Source organism: Trichechus manatus, unplaced genomic scaffold (assembly GCF_000243295.1).
Source record: "Trichechus manatus latirostris isolate Lorelei unplaced genomic scaffold, TriManLat1.0 scaffold00070, whole genome shotgun sequence".
In the NCBI taxonomy this organism is placed as follows: domain Eukaryota; kingdom Metazoa; phylum Chordata; class Mammalia; order Sirenia; family Trichechidae; genus Trichechus; species Trichechus manatus.
This window is the reverse complement of record NW_004444006.1, coordinates 7,102,359-7,116,918: the sequence shown is the minus strand read 5'-3', so window position 1 is coordinate 7,116,918 and position 14,560 is coordinate 7,102,359. Positions and strand designations below refer to the sequence as shown.

Below are 14,560 nucleotides of genomic sequence, written 5' to 3'. Positions count from 1 at the left end.
TAAACTACTTGTTGGCTCAAGATTGTGCTTAAGCCCAGTTAAGAAAAACCAAACCAAACCAAATGCCGTTGAGTTGATTCCAACTCATAGCAACCCTATAGGACAGAGTAGAACTGCTGCATAGGGTTTCCAAGGAGTGCCTGGTGGATTTGAACTGCCGACCTTTTGGTTAGCAGCCATAACTTTTAACCACTATGCCAGCCCAGTTAGCCAGTTATATTTTCACCCTGTCCTGTTGGGTGTGTGTGTGGCTTAGAGACTGTTTTCACAGGTCAAGAGTTTATGATTTTGCCCCACATTCAGTCAGGGACTAGTAACTTGGATGTTCTCTCTCTGGTTCTTCTGAGAGGGCACAGCCTTGGGCATGCACACAGTCTCCCGGACCACTGGGGATAAGTGGGATTTTATTCTGAAATCTGGTTTTTAAAACTTCACCTCCAGGTCAGAGTAGTTTATTTTTCAGTCAGTGTTTGATCAGAGGTTCTACTTAAGCTCCATGAACCAGTAAGGCTGAAGGCTCTTCTGTTGCATCTGTGTATGCCTTGAAGAATGCTTTTTCGTCTGTCCCACATCTTGCTCTGATTGCTCCCAAGTGGTTGCAGCCTAGTGTATTTGCACACCCTTATGGACCCTCAGGGATGAGTGTGATCCTGGGATGGCTCATTTTGGCTGTCTCTTTCTCTGGTTCTCTTTGTTAAACTTCTAACTGTTCTGTTCTTTCACTTGTTGCTACTATTACCATGGAACTACCAGTTCCTCTTAATTGCTCACCATCAGGATTTCTATTGCTTTTGACAATGCCTTTGGGCAAGAACTGCTTCCTGCTCCTGTCCAGATAAAATCAGTCCCCTCAGACAGACATGCAGAGCTCTTTGTCTTTATGGCCTGCTTCTCCCCTGCGGCACAACCTCTGTGCTTCTGCACTGGAACTGGGGGAGGGAGTGTGGCATGCTTCTACCAAAGTGACAACTACTATAAGTGTGGGTGCTGTTGGGGATGATAGACCCTAATCTCAGCTTGCCCCTCTTGACATGAAACTTCTTCCCTATGGACAAACTGAGGTGAATGTGGTCCAGGTTCCAATATTTTTGATTTGTCATGCTTGGGTTAGAGTTCTTACTCTACGATTGAGAACTGGGTGGGGAAAGGGAGTCCCAGTACTCTCAGTTGTGCCTTTCCAAAATAGTGCTTCCACAATGCCAGGCAGCCTGCCCCTCCCAAGGTGAAACAGTAGCATAGGACTTCTCGGGGAAGGAGTTCGTATCTGATTGGCTGCAATTCTCTAGAGCAGAGTTTCTCTCGTGCGGAGTTGGTGTGGATGAGAGCAGGTCATAGCACAAATTCCACAGACTCTAAGTGTTCTTACTGATATTTAGTCAATTTTCTTGAATAAATGTTACCCCATTCGCTGTATGTCCTCAAGACAATTACCAGAAACTTTAAATGGTTGTTTGTTTTAATGATTTGTTTAACCTGTTAAATGGTTGTTTTCACTGGGAAGAGGATCCACTGAGCTCTTTATATTCCAGAAGTCCCACTCCTGTTCGGTTATTTTAAAAGCTGGAAGTAGAAGTTTCAGTGTACCAAAGTGAACTTGTATTAGGTAGGGCTTAAAATGACTGTTGTTGTTAGTTGCTGTTGAGTCAATTCCGACGCATGGCGACCCTACGTGTTACAGAGTACAACTGTTCTGTAAGGTTTTCTTGGCTGTAATCTTAATGGAAGCAGATCATCAGATCTTTTCTTCTGCGGTACTGCTGGGTGGGTTCGAACCACCAACCTTTAGGTTAGTAGCCAAGGTTAAATCATTCATACCACCTTAATCAAGCAAAATATGGTCATGCAAATAAGTCTGATACAAAGTTAATTTCAAATATGTCATAGCCAAAGCATTATATCCTTGGCAGAAAGCTGAAAGCCCAAAGTTTGGTAATTCTTGGTTGGATATTTGAGAGTTAATTTTTTAAAAAGAAATACATCAACTAAATACATCTTTAATTTAGTTCAGTTCACCAAAATTTTATTGACATTCTACCTACCCATTTTATGGTGAATGATCTTTGTTTTGCTTGTTAAATTTTAGGTTTTGAAACCCCAAGACATATTAATATATTATTTGTGGTGACCAGAATATTCCATAGATAATATAGTTAGGTAATTAAAGCACAGAAATGAATGTCAAATTTCTGTATTCCCCAACTTTCATTTTCAATATCAATTTAGGAAATATTAAAATCATTTAACTGCTAAGTTGGTTCATTCAGCTGCAAAGTGAAACTAATAGTGCTTCACAAGGGTGTTGTGAGGCTTAGTGAATATTGCTAAAGCATTCATTTTCTGTGAAAACAGCTATATTTTTTTTATTTAAAAAAATTTATGTTTCCTAGACTTTATAGGGTCACTTGTGAGTCAGAATTGACTCCACCACAATGGGTACAGGTAGACTTTAAAATGCACCCATTAAGAGCTTGTGTATACATGTAAACTATTTTAATACTGTATATATATAACCAAATGGAAAAGAGTATTAATATAATAATAGCATTGATTCATTGGATACCTCCTGAGGAAATTGGAGTTTTCCACAGTTAGAAAGTATTAGTTTATACAACTGATTTTCATGTAGTAATTCACTGATGATCTGTTGTGCAAAATAGAAAAAGTTGGAGTAAAGTGAAATTATACCACGTCTTCTCAGTAATACATAAACTTGAAAAATCATATGTAATTGAAATGAATGTATACATACATATTCTTTTTTTCTTTTTTAATGATAGCCAAAGCTATGATATTGGGAAGATGGATAAGAACTCTATTGGGCCAGAAATGCTGGTAAGGATCATGTTAAATATTTCAGAAGTAGATTGAAGAAATACATATAATATTATTATTATAAAATTAGGATAGTCTACTCCTCCATTTATGAGTAGATTATCCGTTGGGCATGTCATTTAACTTATCAATGCATTCGTTTCCTCATCTGTAAAATTGATATACTACCAATAGTATCTACCACACAGGATTATACCCGTAAGTTAATATATGTAAAGTGCTTGGAACAATGTATGGCTATATAACTTTTAGCTTTTATTATTGCAAATTAAGAAATTCCAGGTTTTTCCCAGCCACCCAGATAGAACATGCTTGTGTATGGAAGCTAATTTTAATACTTAATCAAGCAAAATATGATCATGCAAATAAATCTGATATAAAGTTTATTTCAAGCATGCCACAGCAAAATGGATTTTGGGGGGAATATCCATCTCTGAAGTAAGTGAATTAAAACTTAACTGAGTGCCTAGACTACGTAACTAGCATTGTGATAGATAGAGAATAAAAGAGAGGTATAAAATGTGGCCTTTGCCTTTAAGGAGCTTACGTTTGAAAGATAATACCAGTAGTACAATTGAAACAATTTTGGAAAAATAAGTGATAAACTGTGTGATACTTATCTGAAGTATGTAGAAGGGCATGCAGAAAAGGGGAATATCAGGGTTGGTGAGAGTAGTTGAAAAAGCTTTCCGGTAGGAGACAAGCCTTTAAAAGTATATGGAGTCCATACTGTTAGAAAGCAGGAAGAAGGGGATTCCAGGCAAGAGATCTAGATGAGAAAATTTTGATTGAGTAAATGAGGATGAAGATAGGATACAAGTCTTACTGGAATGGACTGTTTATATTTCAAAGTATGATGAAGTAAGATTATCAAGTAGTTATTTTCATGCTAGTGGTACTTTATTGAGGTATAAACTGCAAAAATCTTAAGTGTACAGATTGATAAATTTTAATATATGTATACAGTTGTGTAACTATCACACAGATCAAGATATGGAAATTTCTATCATCCCCAAATTTCCCTTTTATCCCTTTCCAGTCAATACATCATCCCTGTTTAAGATAAAACCACTGTTCTGACTTCTCTCACCGTAAATTAGTTTTGGTTGTTCTTGAACTTTGTATAAATGAAATTATACAATATGTATTGTTTTATGTCTGACTTCTTTTGCTTACCATAATAGTTTTGAGATTCATCTGTTTTGTTATGTCTTTCTGATGATTTGACCCTTTTGCTATTATGAAATAGCTACACTCTTTCTCAGGGATGCCATATTTACTCCATAAAAGCCCTCTAGGGGAGTTTATAAGTTCTTAGAGAGTTGTTCTGCAACAATAACAGTGATATTAAATACTTTACATGTGTCTCATTTGATCCATCTCAGTTTTTTAATTAAGAAGCTCAGAGGTAGACAGAGCAAGATGGCACCGTAAGTGGTTGCACACCCTGAACCCCCACAACTATCATATAAGAAAACAAGCAAATATTGGTAAAAATTGTTTATCTCAGAACTCTGAACATCAGATAAAGAGTTGGAGGACCAGAGGGAACACTGAATCAAGTAAAAGGTAACCTACTGACCACAGAAGAGTGGAGACTCACAGTGTCCTCACTGCACTCTCCTCCCAAACACAGCATGGACATCTAGGGGCAGTGGCAACTGGTGCAGAGCACAGTGAGGCCCGGAGTTTGCAAACAGCCAGGCTTTGGTGAAGACACCTGGGCAGAGAAGCCTGAGCATGCCGACCCAAGAAAGGGTAATTTGGTGCACCGCAAGCCTGGGGCTATGTGGATCCCAGGAGGGAACGGTGTGAAGAGTGAAATGAGTCCCAGAGTTTGCAAACGGCCAAGCCCTGGTGAAGCCTCTGCACACAGACTTAATGAAGGGCTCTTCAGTGCACCAGAAGTCTGAGACTATGTGAGTCCTGGGAGGGAGCAGTGTGCAGAGTGCAGTGAGGCCTGGACTTTGTGAACAACCAGGCCCAGGGAATGCAGCTTAGGCAAGGACGACTGAGCAGGGCAAACCCAAGAATCGGTGCTGTGGCATGCTGGAGGCCTGGGGCCATATAGGTCCAGGAAAGAAACAGCTTATGGAGCTCGATGCAGCTTGGACTTTGTGAACAACCAGGCCCCAGTGAAGGCAACTAAGAAGCCAAGTGTAAAAGTGAAATGGGGGCAGTATCTGACCTCCTCCAACCCCACAAGTGGGAAGAAGAACCAAGATCAACAGCCCAAGGCTGATTCTTATGAGGCGGAGGTCATACAAGCCTCCTCTCTCCACCATCTTTACCAACTCTGACACCAACCGTTCTTCCCACAGCACTCTTTACTTCTCTGCTGGGTTCGATAATTCATTGCAGTGGCCACACAGAACTCACAGACCATACTCACAATTATGGAGTTTATTAGGGAAGTAACAAGTTACAATTCAGGCTCAGGAACACTCAAGGATACAGTTCTTTCATCAGGACAGACTCTTAACAGCCATGCAGGCATGCCCTGTTTTCGACAGTGAATGTTTAAATTGCCCATCCCTATCCAACCAGTACTCTGAGGAGACAAGCATGTTCCTTGGTCTTGAAGAATCTTCTGTTCCAGTTAGGACTTTTAACATCTGCCTCCATAAGCAAAGTCCAGTCCAGAGCAAGCCATCAAATTGCAGCAATCTACACCAGCTCACAGTGTCAAACATCTTTCTCTTCATTTGTTCTGGTTCTGGTCAGCTCATCCCTAGCCATCCAAGCTAGGTCACAATGGGTTGCAGCCTCAGGCTTGAGCATTCACACACACCTCCTGGCAGAAAAGTACAACCTTCAATAATTTAAAACAATAATAACAATAACAAAGAAGAAGAGCAAACCTTAAAGAAGGGGAAGAATCTAATCTACAGAGTTACCACTGTAAAATACTTTAATGACCTGATTACAACCAACAATAAAAAAACATATGAAGAGGCAGGAAAGAATGACCCATGAAAAAGACCAAAATAAGGTGACAGAAACCACCCCAAATAAGGAGAGCTAAAGGTATTATTAGACAAAAACATTAAAGCAGTGGTATTAAGCATGCTCAGAGAGTTAACAACAGAAAAAGAACTAATGGATCAGGAAAACTATCCAAGAAGAAAACAAGAATTTCAATAAAGAGATAGAAATTAAAAAAAAAAAGAAGAATACTGGAGCCAAAAATTACAATAACAGAAATGAACAATTCTCTGGAAGGGCTTAGGTGCAGATTTGAAATGGCGCAAGAAAGGATCAGTGAACTCGAAGGTTGGGCAATTGAGATTGTTCAACCTGAGGAGCAAAAAGAAAAGGAATGAAGAAAAATGAGCAAAATCTAAGGGATCTGTGGGACACTGTCAAGTGGAACAATAAATGCATTATGGGAGGCCCAGAAGAAGAGAGAATGAAAGGTACAGAGAGAATTTTCAAAAGTATAATGATGAAAAATTCCCATATATGATGAAAGATAACTTATATATACAAGACGCTCAATGAACTTCAAGTAGGATAAATCTAAACAGAGCCACACCAAGGCATATTACAACCAAATTTTCGAAAACCAAGGACAAAGAGAAAATTTTTAGAGCAGCATGAGAGAAATCAAGTATCATGTACAAGAGGTCTTCAATAATATTCAATGTCAATTCCTCTGCAGAATCCATGCAGGCAAGAAGAATTACCTATTTAAACTGTTGAAAGTAAAGAACTGTCATTCAAGAATACCATATCTCGCAAAACTGTTGTTCAAAAATGACGGTGAATTTAAGATTCTCCCAGATAAGCAAAAGCTGAAGGAATCTGTTACCACCAGACCAGCCCTACAAGAAATGAAATAGAGTGTCCTCCAGAAGGGAAAATAAGGACACTTGACAGTAACTTGAAGGTGTACATATTGGGGGAAAGTTTACCATTAAAGGACATGGCTTGAAAAATATAAACACCAGAGTTAAGATATTGTTGGTTGGCAAAAAATAAAAACAAACAAATAAATAAATATACACACATAATGTGTATAACCAAAAAAGAGGAGGAGTAGCAATATTAATCCCTGATAAAACAGACTGTAAGGCAAAATCCACCGTAAAAGATAAGGAAGGACATTATATGCTGATTAAAGGGTCAATCCACCAGGAGGATGTAACTATAATAAATATACATCCACCCAATGACAGGGCTCCAAAATACAGAAAACTCTAACGGCATTGAAAAGACAGTTCCACAATAATAGTAGGAGACTTCAACACAACACTTTTGGTGAAGGACAGAGAATCTAGAATGAAACTCAACAAAGATACAGAAGATCTAAAGGCCACAATCAACCCACTCGACCTCACAGACATATACAGAACACGCCACCCAACAACAGCAAATTACATATTCTTTCAACACACATGAAACATTGTCTAGAATAGACCATATTTTAGGCCAAAAAGCAAGCCTTAAAAAAATCCAAAATGCAAAAATAATACAAAGCACTTTCCCTGATTAGAACACTATTAAAGTGGAAATCAGTAACAGGAAGAGCAAGGAAAAAAATCAAATATATGAAAACTGAATAACACCTTGGTTAAAAACCATTGAGAATAAAAAAAATTCTTAGAATCAAATGAGAATGAAAACACATCTTACCAAAACCTTTGGAGCACAGCAAAAGCAGTGCTCAGAGGTCAATTTATAACAATAAGCACACACATCAAAAAAGAAGAAGGGGCCAAAATCAAAACATTAACCCTACAACTCGAACAAGTAAAGAAGAGCAAAAGAAGCCCACAGTCACCAGAAGAAAAGAAATAATAAATATTAGAGCAGAAATAAATAAGATTGAGAGTAGAAAAACAATTGAAAGAATCAACAAGACCAAAAGTTGGTTCTTTGAAAAGATGAGCAAAATCGACAAACCACTGGCCAAAATGACAAAAGAAAAGCAGGATAGGAGGCAAATAACCCACATAAGAAATGAGATAAGGGACATTACAATAAAAGTAACTGAAATAAAAAGGATCATAACAGAATACTAAAAAGATTGTACTCCAACAAATTTGAAAACCTAGAGGAAATGCAGAAATATCTAGAAACACACTGCCTACCTAAACTAACACAAACCGACATAGAAAAACTGAACAAACCCATAACAAAAGAACAGATTGAGAAGGTAATTTAAAAACTCCCAACAACAACAAAAAGCCCTGGCCTGGACAACTTCACTGGAGAATTCTACAAAACATTCAGAGAAGAGCTCACACCAATACTACTCAAACTATTTCAGAGTATAGAAAAGGAAGGAATACTCCCGAACTCATTCTATGAAGCCAGCATAACCCTGATACCAAAGCCAGGCAGAGACAGCACACAAAAAAAGAAAACTACAGACCAAAGTCCCTCATGAATACAGAGAGAAAAATTCTCAACAAAATTCTATCCGATAGAATTCAACAGCATATCAAAATAATAATACATCACAACCAAGTGGGACTCATGCCAGGTATGCAAGGATAGTTCAACATTAGAAAATCAATCAACATAATCCACCATGTAGATAAAAGAAAAGAATCACATGATCATTTCAATTGATGCTGAAAAGGCATTTCATAAAGTCCAACACCCATTCCAGATAAAAACTCTCAGCAAAATAGGAATAGAAGGGAAATTCCTTAACATAATAAAGGTCATTTATACAAAACCAATAGCCAAAATAATTCTCAACAGAGAGAGACTGAAAGCATTCCTCTTGAGAATGGGAACCAGACAAGGATGCTGTTTATCACCACTCTTTTTCAAAATTGTGTTGGAAGTTCTAGCTAGAGCAAAAAAGGCAAGAAAAAGAAATGAAGGGCATCCAAATTGGAAAGGAAGAAGTAAAACTATTCTTATTTTCAGATGATATGATCCTATATATAGAAAACCCCAAAGATTCCACAAGAAAGCTAACTGGTACTAATAGAAGGAGTTTGCAAAGTTGCAAGATACAAGATCAACATACAAAAATCAGTTGGAATCCTCAACATTAACAAAGAGAACTTCGAGAAGGAAATCAGGAAAACAATACCATTGATAATAGCCCCCCAATAGATAAAATACTTAGGAATAAATCTAACCAAGGACATAAAATACCTATAAAAAGAAAAGTACAAAACACTACTGCAAGAAACCTAAAGAGATCTGCAGAAATGGAAAAACATACCATGCTCATGGATAGATAGATTCAACATTGTGAAAATGGCATTACTACCCAAAGTGATCCACAGATATAATGCAATTCTGATCCAAATTCCAACAGTATTCTTTAATAAGTTGGAAAAACTAATCCACTTTATATGGAAAGAAAAGCGGCCTTGGATAAGTAAAGCATTATTGTAGAAGAACTAAGTAGAAGGCTTCAGACTACCTGATCTCAGAACCTACTATACAGCCTGGGTAGTCAAAACAGCATGGTACTGGTATAACGGCAGACACGTAGACCAGTGGAACAGAATTGGGAAATCAGACATAAATCCATCCACCTAGGTTTGCTATGAGTGGGAATCTACTCAATGGCAATGGGTTTTATGGATAGCTGATATTTGACAAAGGGCCAAAGTCCATAAGCAGGGGGAAAAGACAATCTCTTTAACAAACAGTGTTGGAAAAAGCTTATGTCCACTTGTAAAGAAAGAGAAACAGGACCCATACTTCACACCATACACAAAAGGTAACTCAAAATGGATCAAAGACCTAAATATAAAACCTAAAACTGTAAAGATCATGGAAGAAATAAAAAGCCAATGCTAGGGCACTAATAATGCCATAAATAGAATACCAAACATAACTAAAAATGCATTAACAGTAGAAGATGAACTAGATAAATGGGACCTCCTAAAAATTAAACACTCATCCCTATCAAAAGACTTCCCCAAAACAGTAAAAAGAGAAACTACAGACTGGGAGAAAATTTTGGCTACAACATATCTGACAACGGTCTAATCTCTAAAATTTATAGAAAACTTCAACACTTCAATGAGAAAAAGACAATCCAATTAAAAAATGGACAAAGGATATGAACAGACACTTCACCAAAGAAGACATTCAAACAGCTGACAAACACATGAGTAAATGCTTGTGATCAGTAGCCATTAGAGAGATGCAAATCAAAACCACAATGAGATACCATCTCACCCTGACATTACTGGCACAAATCAAAAAAGAGAAAATAACAAATGTTGGAGAGGTTGTACTGAGATTGGAACTCTTATACACTGCTGGTGAGAATGTAAAATGCTACAACCACTATGGAGAACGGTATGATGCTTCCTTAAAAAGCTAAAAATACCATATGACCCAACAATCCCACTCCTAGGTATATACCGGAAGGAAATAAAAGCGATGACATGAATAGACATACACACACCCATGTTCATTGCAGCATTATCTACAATAGCAAAAAGATGGAAACAACCTTAGTGCCCATCAACACATGAATGGATTAACAAACAGTAATACATACACAAAATGAAACATGATGCAACGATGAAGAATAATGATGAATCTGCAAAACATCTCACAACATGGATGAATTTGGAGGACATTATGCAGAATGAAACAAGTCAATCACCAAAGGACAAATATTGTATGAGACCACTCTTATAAAGAAACAAGAAAAGGTTTACGCACAGGAAAATAAACAAAACAAAAACAACATTCTTTGATGGTTACCAGGGATGGTAGAGGGAGGGAGGGAAAACTACCAGATAGATAAAAGACACGTGTTAATATTGGTGAAGGGAAAGGCAATACACAATATGGGGGAAGATTGGTGAAGGGAAAGGCAATACACAATATGGGGGAAGGCAGCAAAACGTGAAAAAAAAATAAATGCCAGAATTAAGCTATTGTTGGTTAGCAAGTAATAAAATAAAATGAATACAACAAACAAATAAGTATACACAATGACAATAAAATAACATTAAAATTAAATTACAGGGTGTCTGAGGTATAAAGATTTAATTACTAAAAACAACTACATAAACAAGTGGGAGGAGGAGTGGCATAGGTATAGATTTTATGTTACATAAGTTGGTATCAATGTAAGTGATGTTTTTATAAATTTAAATTGTTAAATATTATCTTCGCAGTAACCACAAAGAAAGTGAATAAAAAAATACATAAAAGAAAGGAAAAAAATGGTTCATCACACATACAGAAAAAATCTATACACAAAATAAGTCAGCCCTTGAGGAAAAGAGGAAAAAGAAAGTGTAAGACACGCACACACAAAATAGCAAAATGACAGAAGTAATCCTCCTCTATTGGTAATTACCGTGAATGTAAATGGATTAAATTCTCCAGTCAAGAAACATAGAGTGGCAGATTTGATAAACGAAAACATGACCCATCTTTATACTGTCTACAAGAGACACACCTCAGGTTCAAAGACAAATATATTGAAAGTGAAAGAATGGAAGAAAACATTCCATGTAAATACTAACCAAAAGAGAGCTGATGTGACAGTTTTAATATCAGAAAAATACTTTATGTCAAAATCTAGTATAAAAGACAAAGAAGGACACTATATAACGATAAAAGGAACAATTCATCAAGAAGACATATTACTATAAATATTTATGCATCTAACCTCAGACCCCAAAATTTACAAAGCAAACACTGACAGAATTTAAGGGAGAAATAGGTCTATAATAATATCTGGAAACTTTAATACACCACTTTAGATAATGGACAGAACAACTAGAAAGAATATCAATAAAGAAATAGAAGACTTGAGCAAACACCATTAGCCAACCAGACCTACAAGACATCTATAGAGCACTCCATACAACAACAGCACAGTATACATTCTTCTCCAGTGCACATGGAACATTCTCCAGGATATACCACATCTTAGGACACAAAACAAGTCTCAATAAATTTAAAATGATTGAACTCATACAAAGTATCTTTTCTGATCACAGTGGAATGATGCTAGAAATTAATAACATAAAGAAAACTGGTAAATACACAAATATGTGGAATCTGAATAATTCACTACTAAACAACCTGTGGGTAAAAGAAGAACTCAAGAGAGAAATTGAAAAATACGTAGAATCAAACAAGAATGAAAACACAACATACCAAAACTCATGCGAAGTAGCAAAGACAGTACTCAGAGGGAAGTTTATAGCAGTAAAAGCCTATGTTATGGATTGAATTGTAACTCCTAATAATATGTGTTGTGAATCCTAACCACTATACCTGTGATTGGAGCCCTAGTGGTGCAGTGGTTAAGAGCTATGGCTGCTAACCAAAAGGTCAGCAGTTCAAATCCACCAGCCACTCCTTGGAAACCCTATAGGGCATTTCTACTCTGTCCTGTATGATTGCTTTGAGTCAGAATTGACTTGACAGCAACAGGTTTGTTTTTTTGTTTTATATCTGTAGTTACAATCCCATATGAGAATAGGTTTTCTTTTTTATGTTAAGAGGCCATACCAGTGTAGCGTGTGTTTTAAGCCAGTCACATTTGAGATATAAAAAGAGCAGATTAATCACTGAGAAGCAAGCATATATGGAGGAAGATCGATGCCATGCCTCATGAAGATTACCAAGGAGCTAAGGAACAGAAGCTGAAAGGAGACAAGAACCTTCCCCAAGAGATGACAGAGAGTGAAAGCCTTCTCTTAGCCAGTTGCCCTGAATTCAGACTTCTAGCCTCCTAAACAGTGAGAAAATAAATTTCCGCTTGTTAAAACCACCCACTTGCGGTTATTTCTTTTATAGCATCACTAGATAACTGACAGCTTATATTTAAAAAGAGCAAAGATCCCAAATCAATAACCTAACTCTACAACTTGAAAAACTAGAAAATAAAGAGGAAAGCACACATAAGGCTACCAGAAGAAAGGAAATAATAAAGATTAGAGCAGAAATAAATGAAATAGAAAAACAATAGAGAGAATTAATGAAACCAGAAGTTGCTTTTTTGAAAAGATCAGTACAATCGACAAACCTTTGGCTAGATGGACCAAAGGGAAAAAAGAGACAGAGAGAGAGAGAAGATTCCAATATCTAAAATTAGAAATGAAAGTGAGGACATTACAACCAATTCTATAGAAATAAAAAGGATTGTAAAGAAACAATGAACAGTTGTATGCCATCAAATTAACTTAGAGGAAATAGACACATTTCTTGAAACAAACTTCCTACATTGACTCAAAGGAAATACTGGATCTCAACAGACCCATAACAGGTGAAGAGATTGTATCAGTAATTAAAAAACTCCCAACAACAACAACAACAACAAAAGAGTCCTGAAAGAGATGACTTCACTGGAGAATTCTACCAAACATGTAGAGAAGAATTGACATCAATTCTGTTCAAATTCCTCCAAAATGTAAAGGAGGAAGGAATACTCCCTAACTCTTTCTACGAAGCCAGCATTACCGTGGTACCAAAGCCAGGCAAAGACTCAACAAGAAAAGTAAACTACAGACCAATATCTCTAATGAACATAGATGCAGAAATACTTACAAAAATACTAGCAAGCTGAATCAAAAAATATATGAAAAGGATTACACCATGATATGGTGGGTTTATCCCAGGAATACAAAGGTGGTTCAACATTAGAAAATCAATCAATGTAATACACCACATTAATAGAATGTGAGAAAACAACCACATGATTATCTCAATCAATGCATAAAAGACATTTGACAAAATTCAATGTGCTTTCATGACAAAAACACCCAACAGGAGAGAAATAGAAGGGTAATTCCTCAATAAAAAAAAGGCATTTATGAAAAACCCACGGCTAACATCATACTCAGTGGAGAAGACCTAAGAGTCTTATCATTAAGATCAGGAGCGAGACAAAGATGCCCACTCTCACTAGTGCTATTCAACATTGTTCTGGAAGTCCTAGCCAGATCAATTAGGATAGAAACATAAATAAAATGTATCCAAATTGGAAAGGAGGAAATAAACTATCCCTTTTTGCACATGACATGATTTTATACATAGAAAACACTAAAGATTCTACAAGAAAGCTATTTGAAATAATATATGAATTCCACTGAGTGGCAAGGTACAAGGTCAACACACAAAAATCAGTCAGGTTTCCTTTTTTTTATTGTAGTTAAATGAAGTTTACGTATCTAGTTAGTCTCCCACACAAAATTTTATACATACATTGTTATCTGACCTTAATTGCTCACCGCATTCTGTGACAGCACGCTCCTCCTTTCTGCCCCTGATTCCCAATTCAACCAGCTCCTAATCCACTCTGCCTTCTCATCTCACCTCTGGACAGAAGCTGGCCCTTTGGTCTCTTTTATCTACTTGACTAAGAGGGACACTCTTCATGAGTATCACTTTATGTCCCACAGTCCAGTCCAATCCCTGTCTGAAGAGTTGGCCTCAGAAATTGTTTTAGTTCTGGGCTTACAGAGAGTCCAAGGTCCATGCTTTCCGGGGTACCTCCAGTCTCAGTCAGACCATTAAGTCTGGTCTTCTTACTAGAATTTGAGTTCTGCACCTCATCTTTCTGCTGCTCCATCAGGGACTCTCTGTTTTCTTCCCTGTCAGGATGGTCATTGGTGGTAGCCGGGCACCATCTAGATATTCTGGTTTCAGGCTGATGAAGTCTCTGGTTTATGTGGCCCATTCTGTCTCTTGGGCCAATACTTTCCTTGTGTCTTTGGTGTTGTTCGTTCTCCTTTACTCCAAGTGGTTGGGACCAATTGATGCATCTTAGATG

The 14,560-nt window shown here is 37.2% G+C and overlaps 1 protein-coding gene across 1 annotated transcript in view; it reads left to right on the top strand.

Moving 5' to 3' along the window:
* Positions 1 to 14,560, top strand: part of TEX11 (testis expressed 11) — a 523,552-nt gene that overhangs the window by 187,928 nt on the left and 321,064 nt on the right. Inside the window, exon 9 of the mRNA XM_012556596.2 lies at positions 2,778 to 2,832. Within this exon, the coding sequence (XP_012412050.2) occupies positions 2,778 to 2,832 (55 nt within the window). The remainder of the gene's footprint in view (positions 1 to 2,777; positions 2,833 to 14,560) is intronic.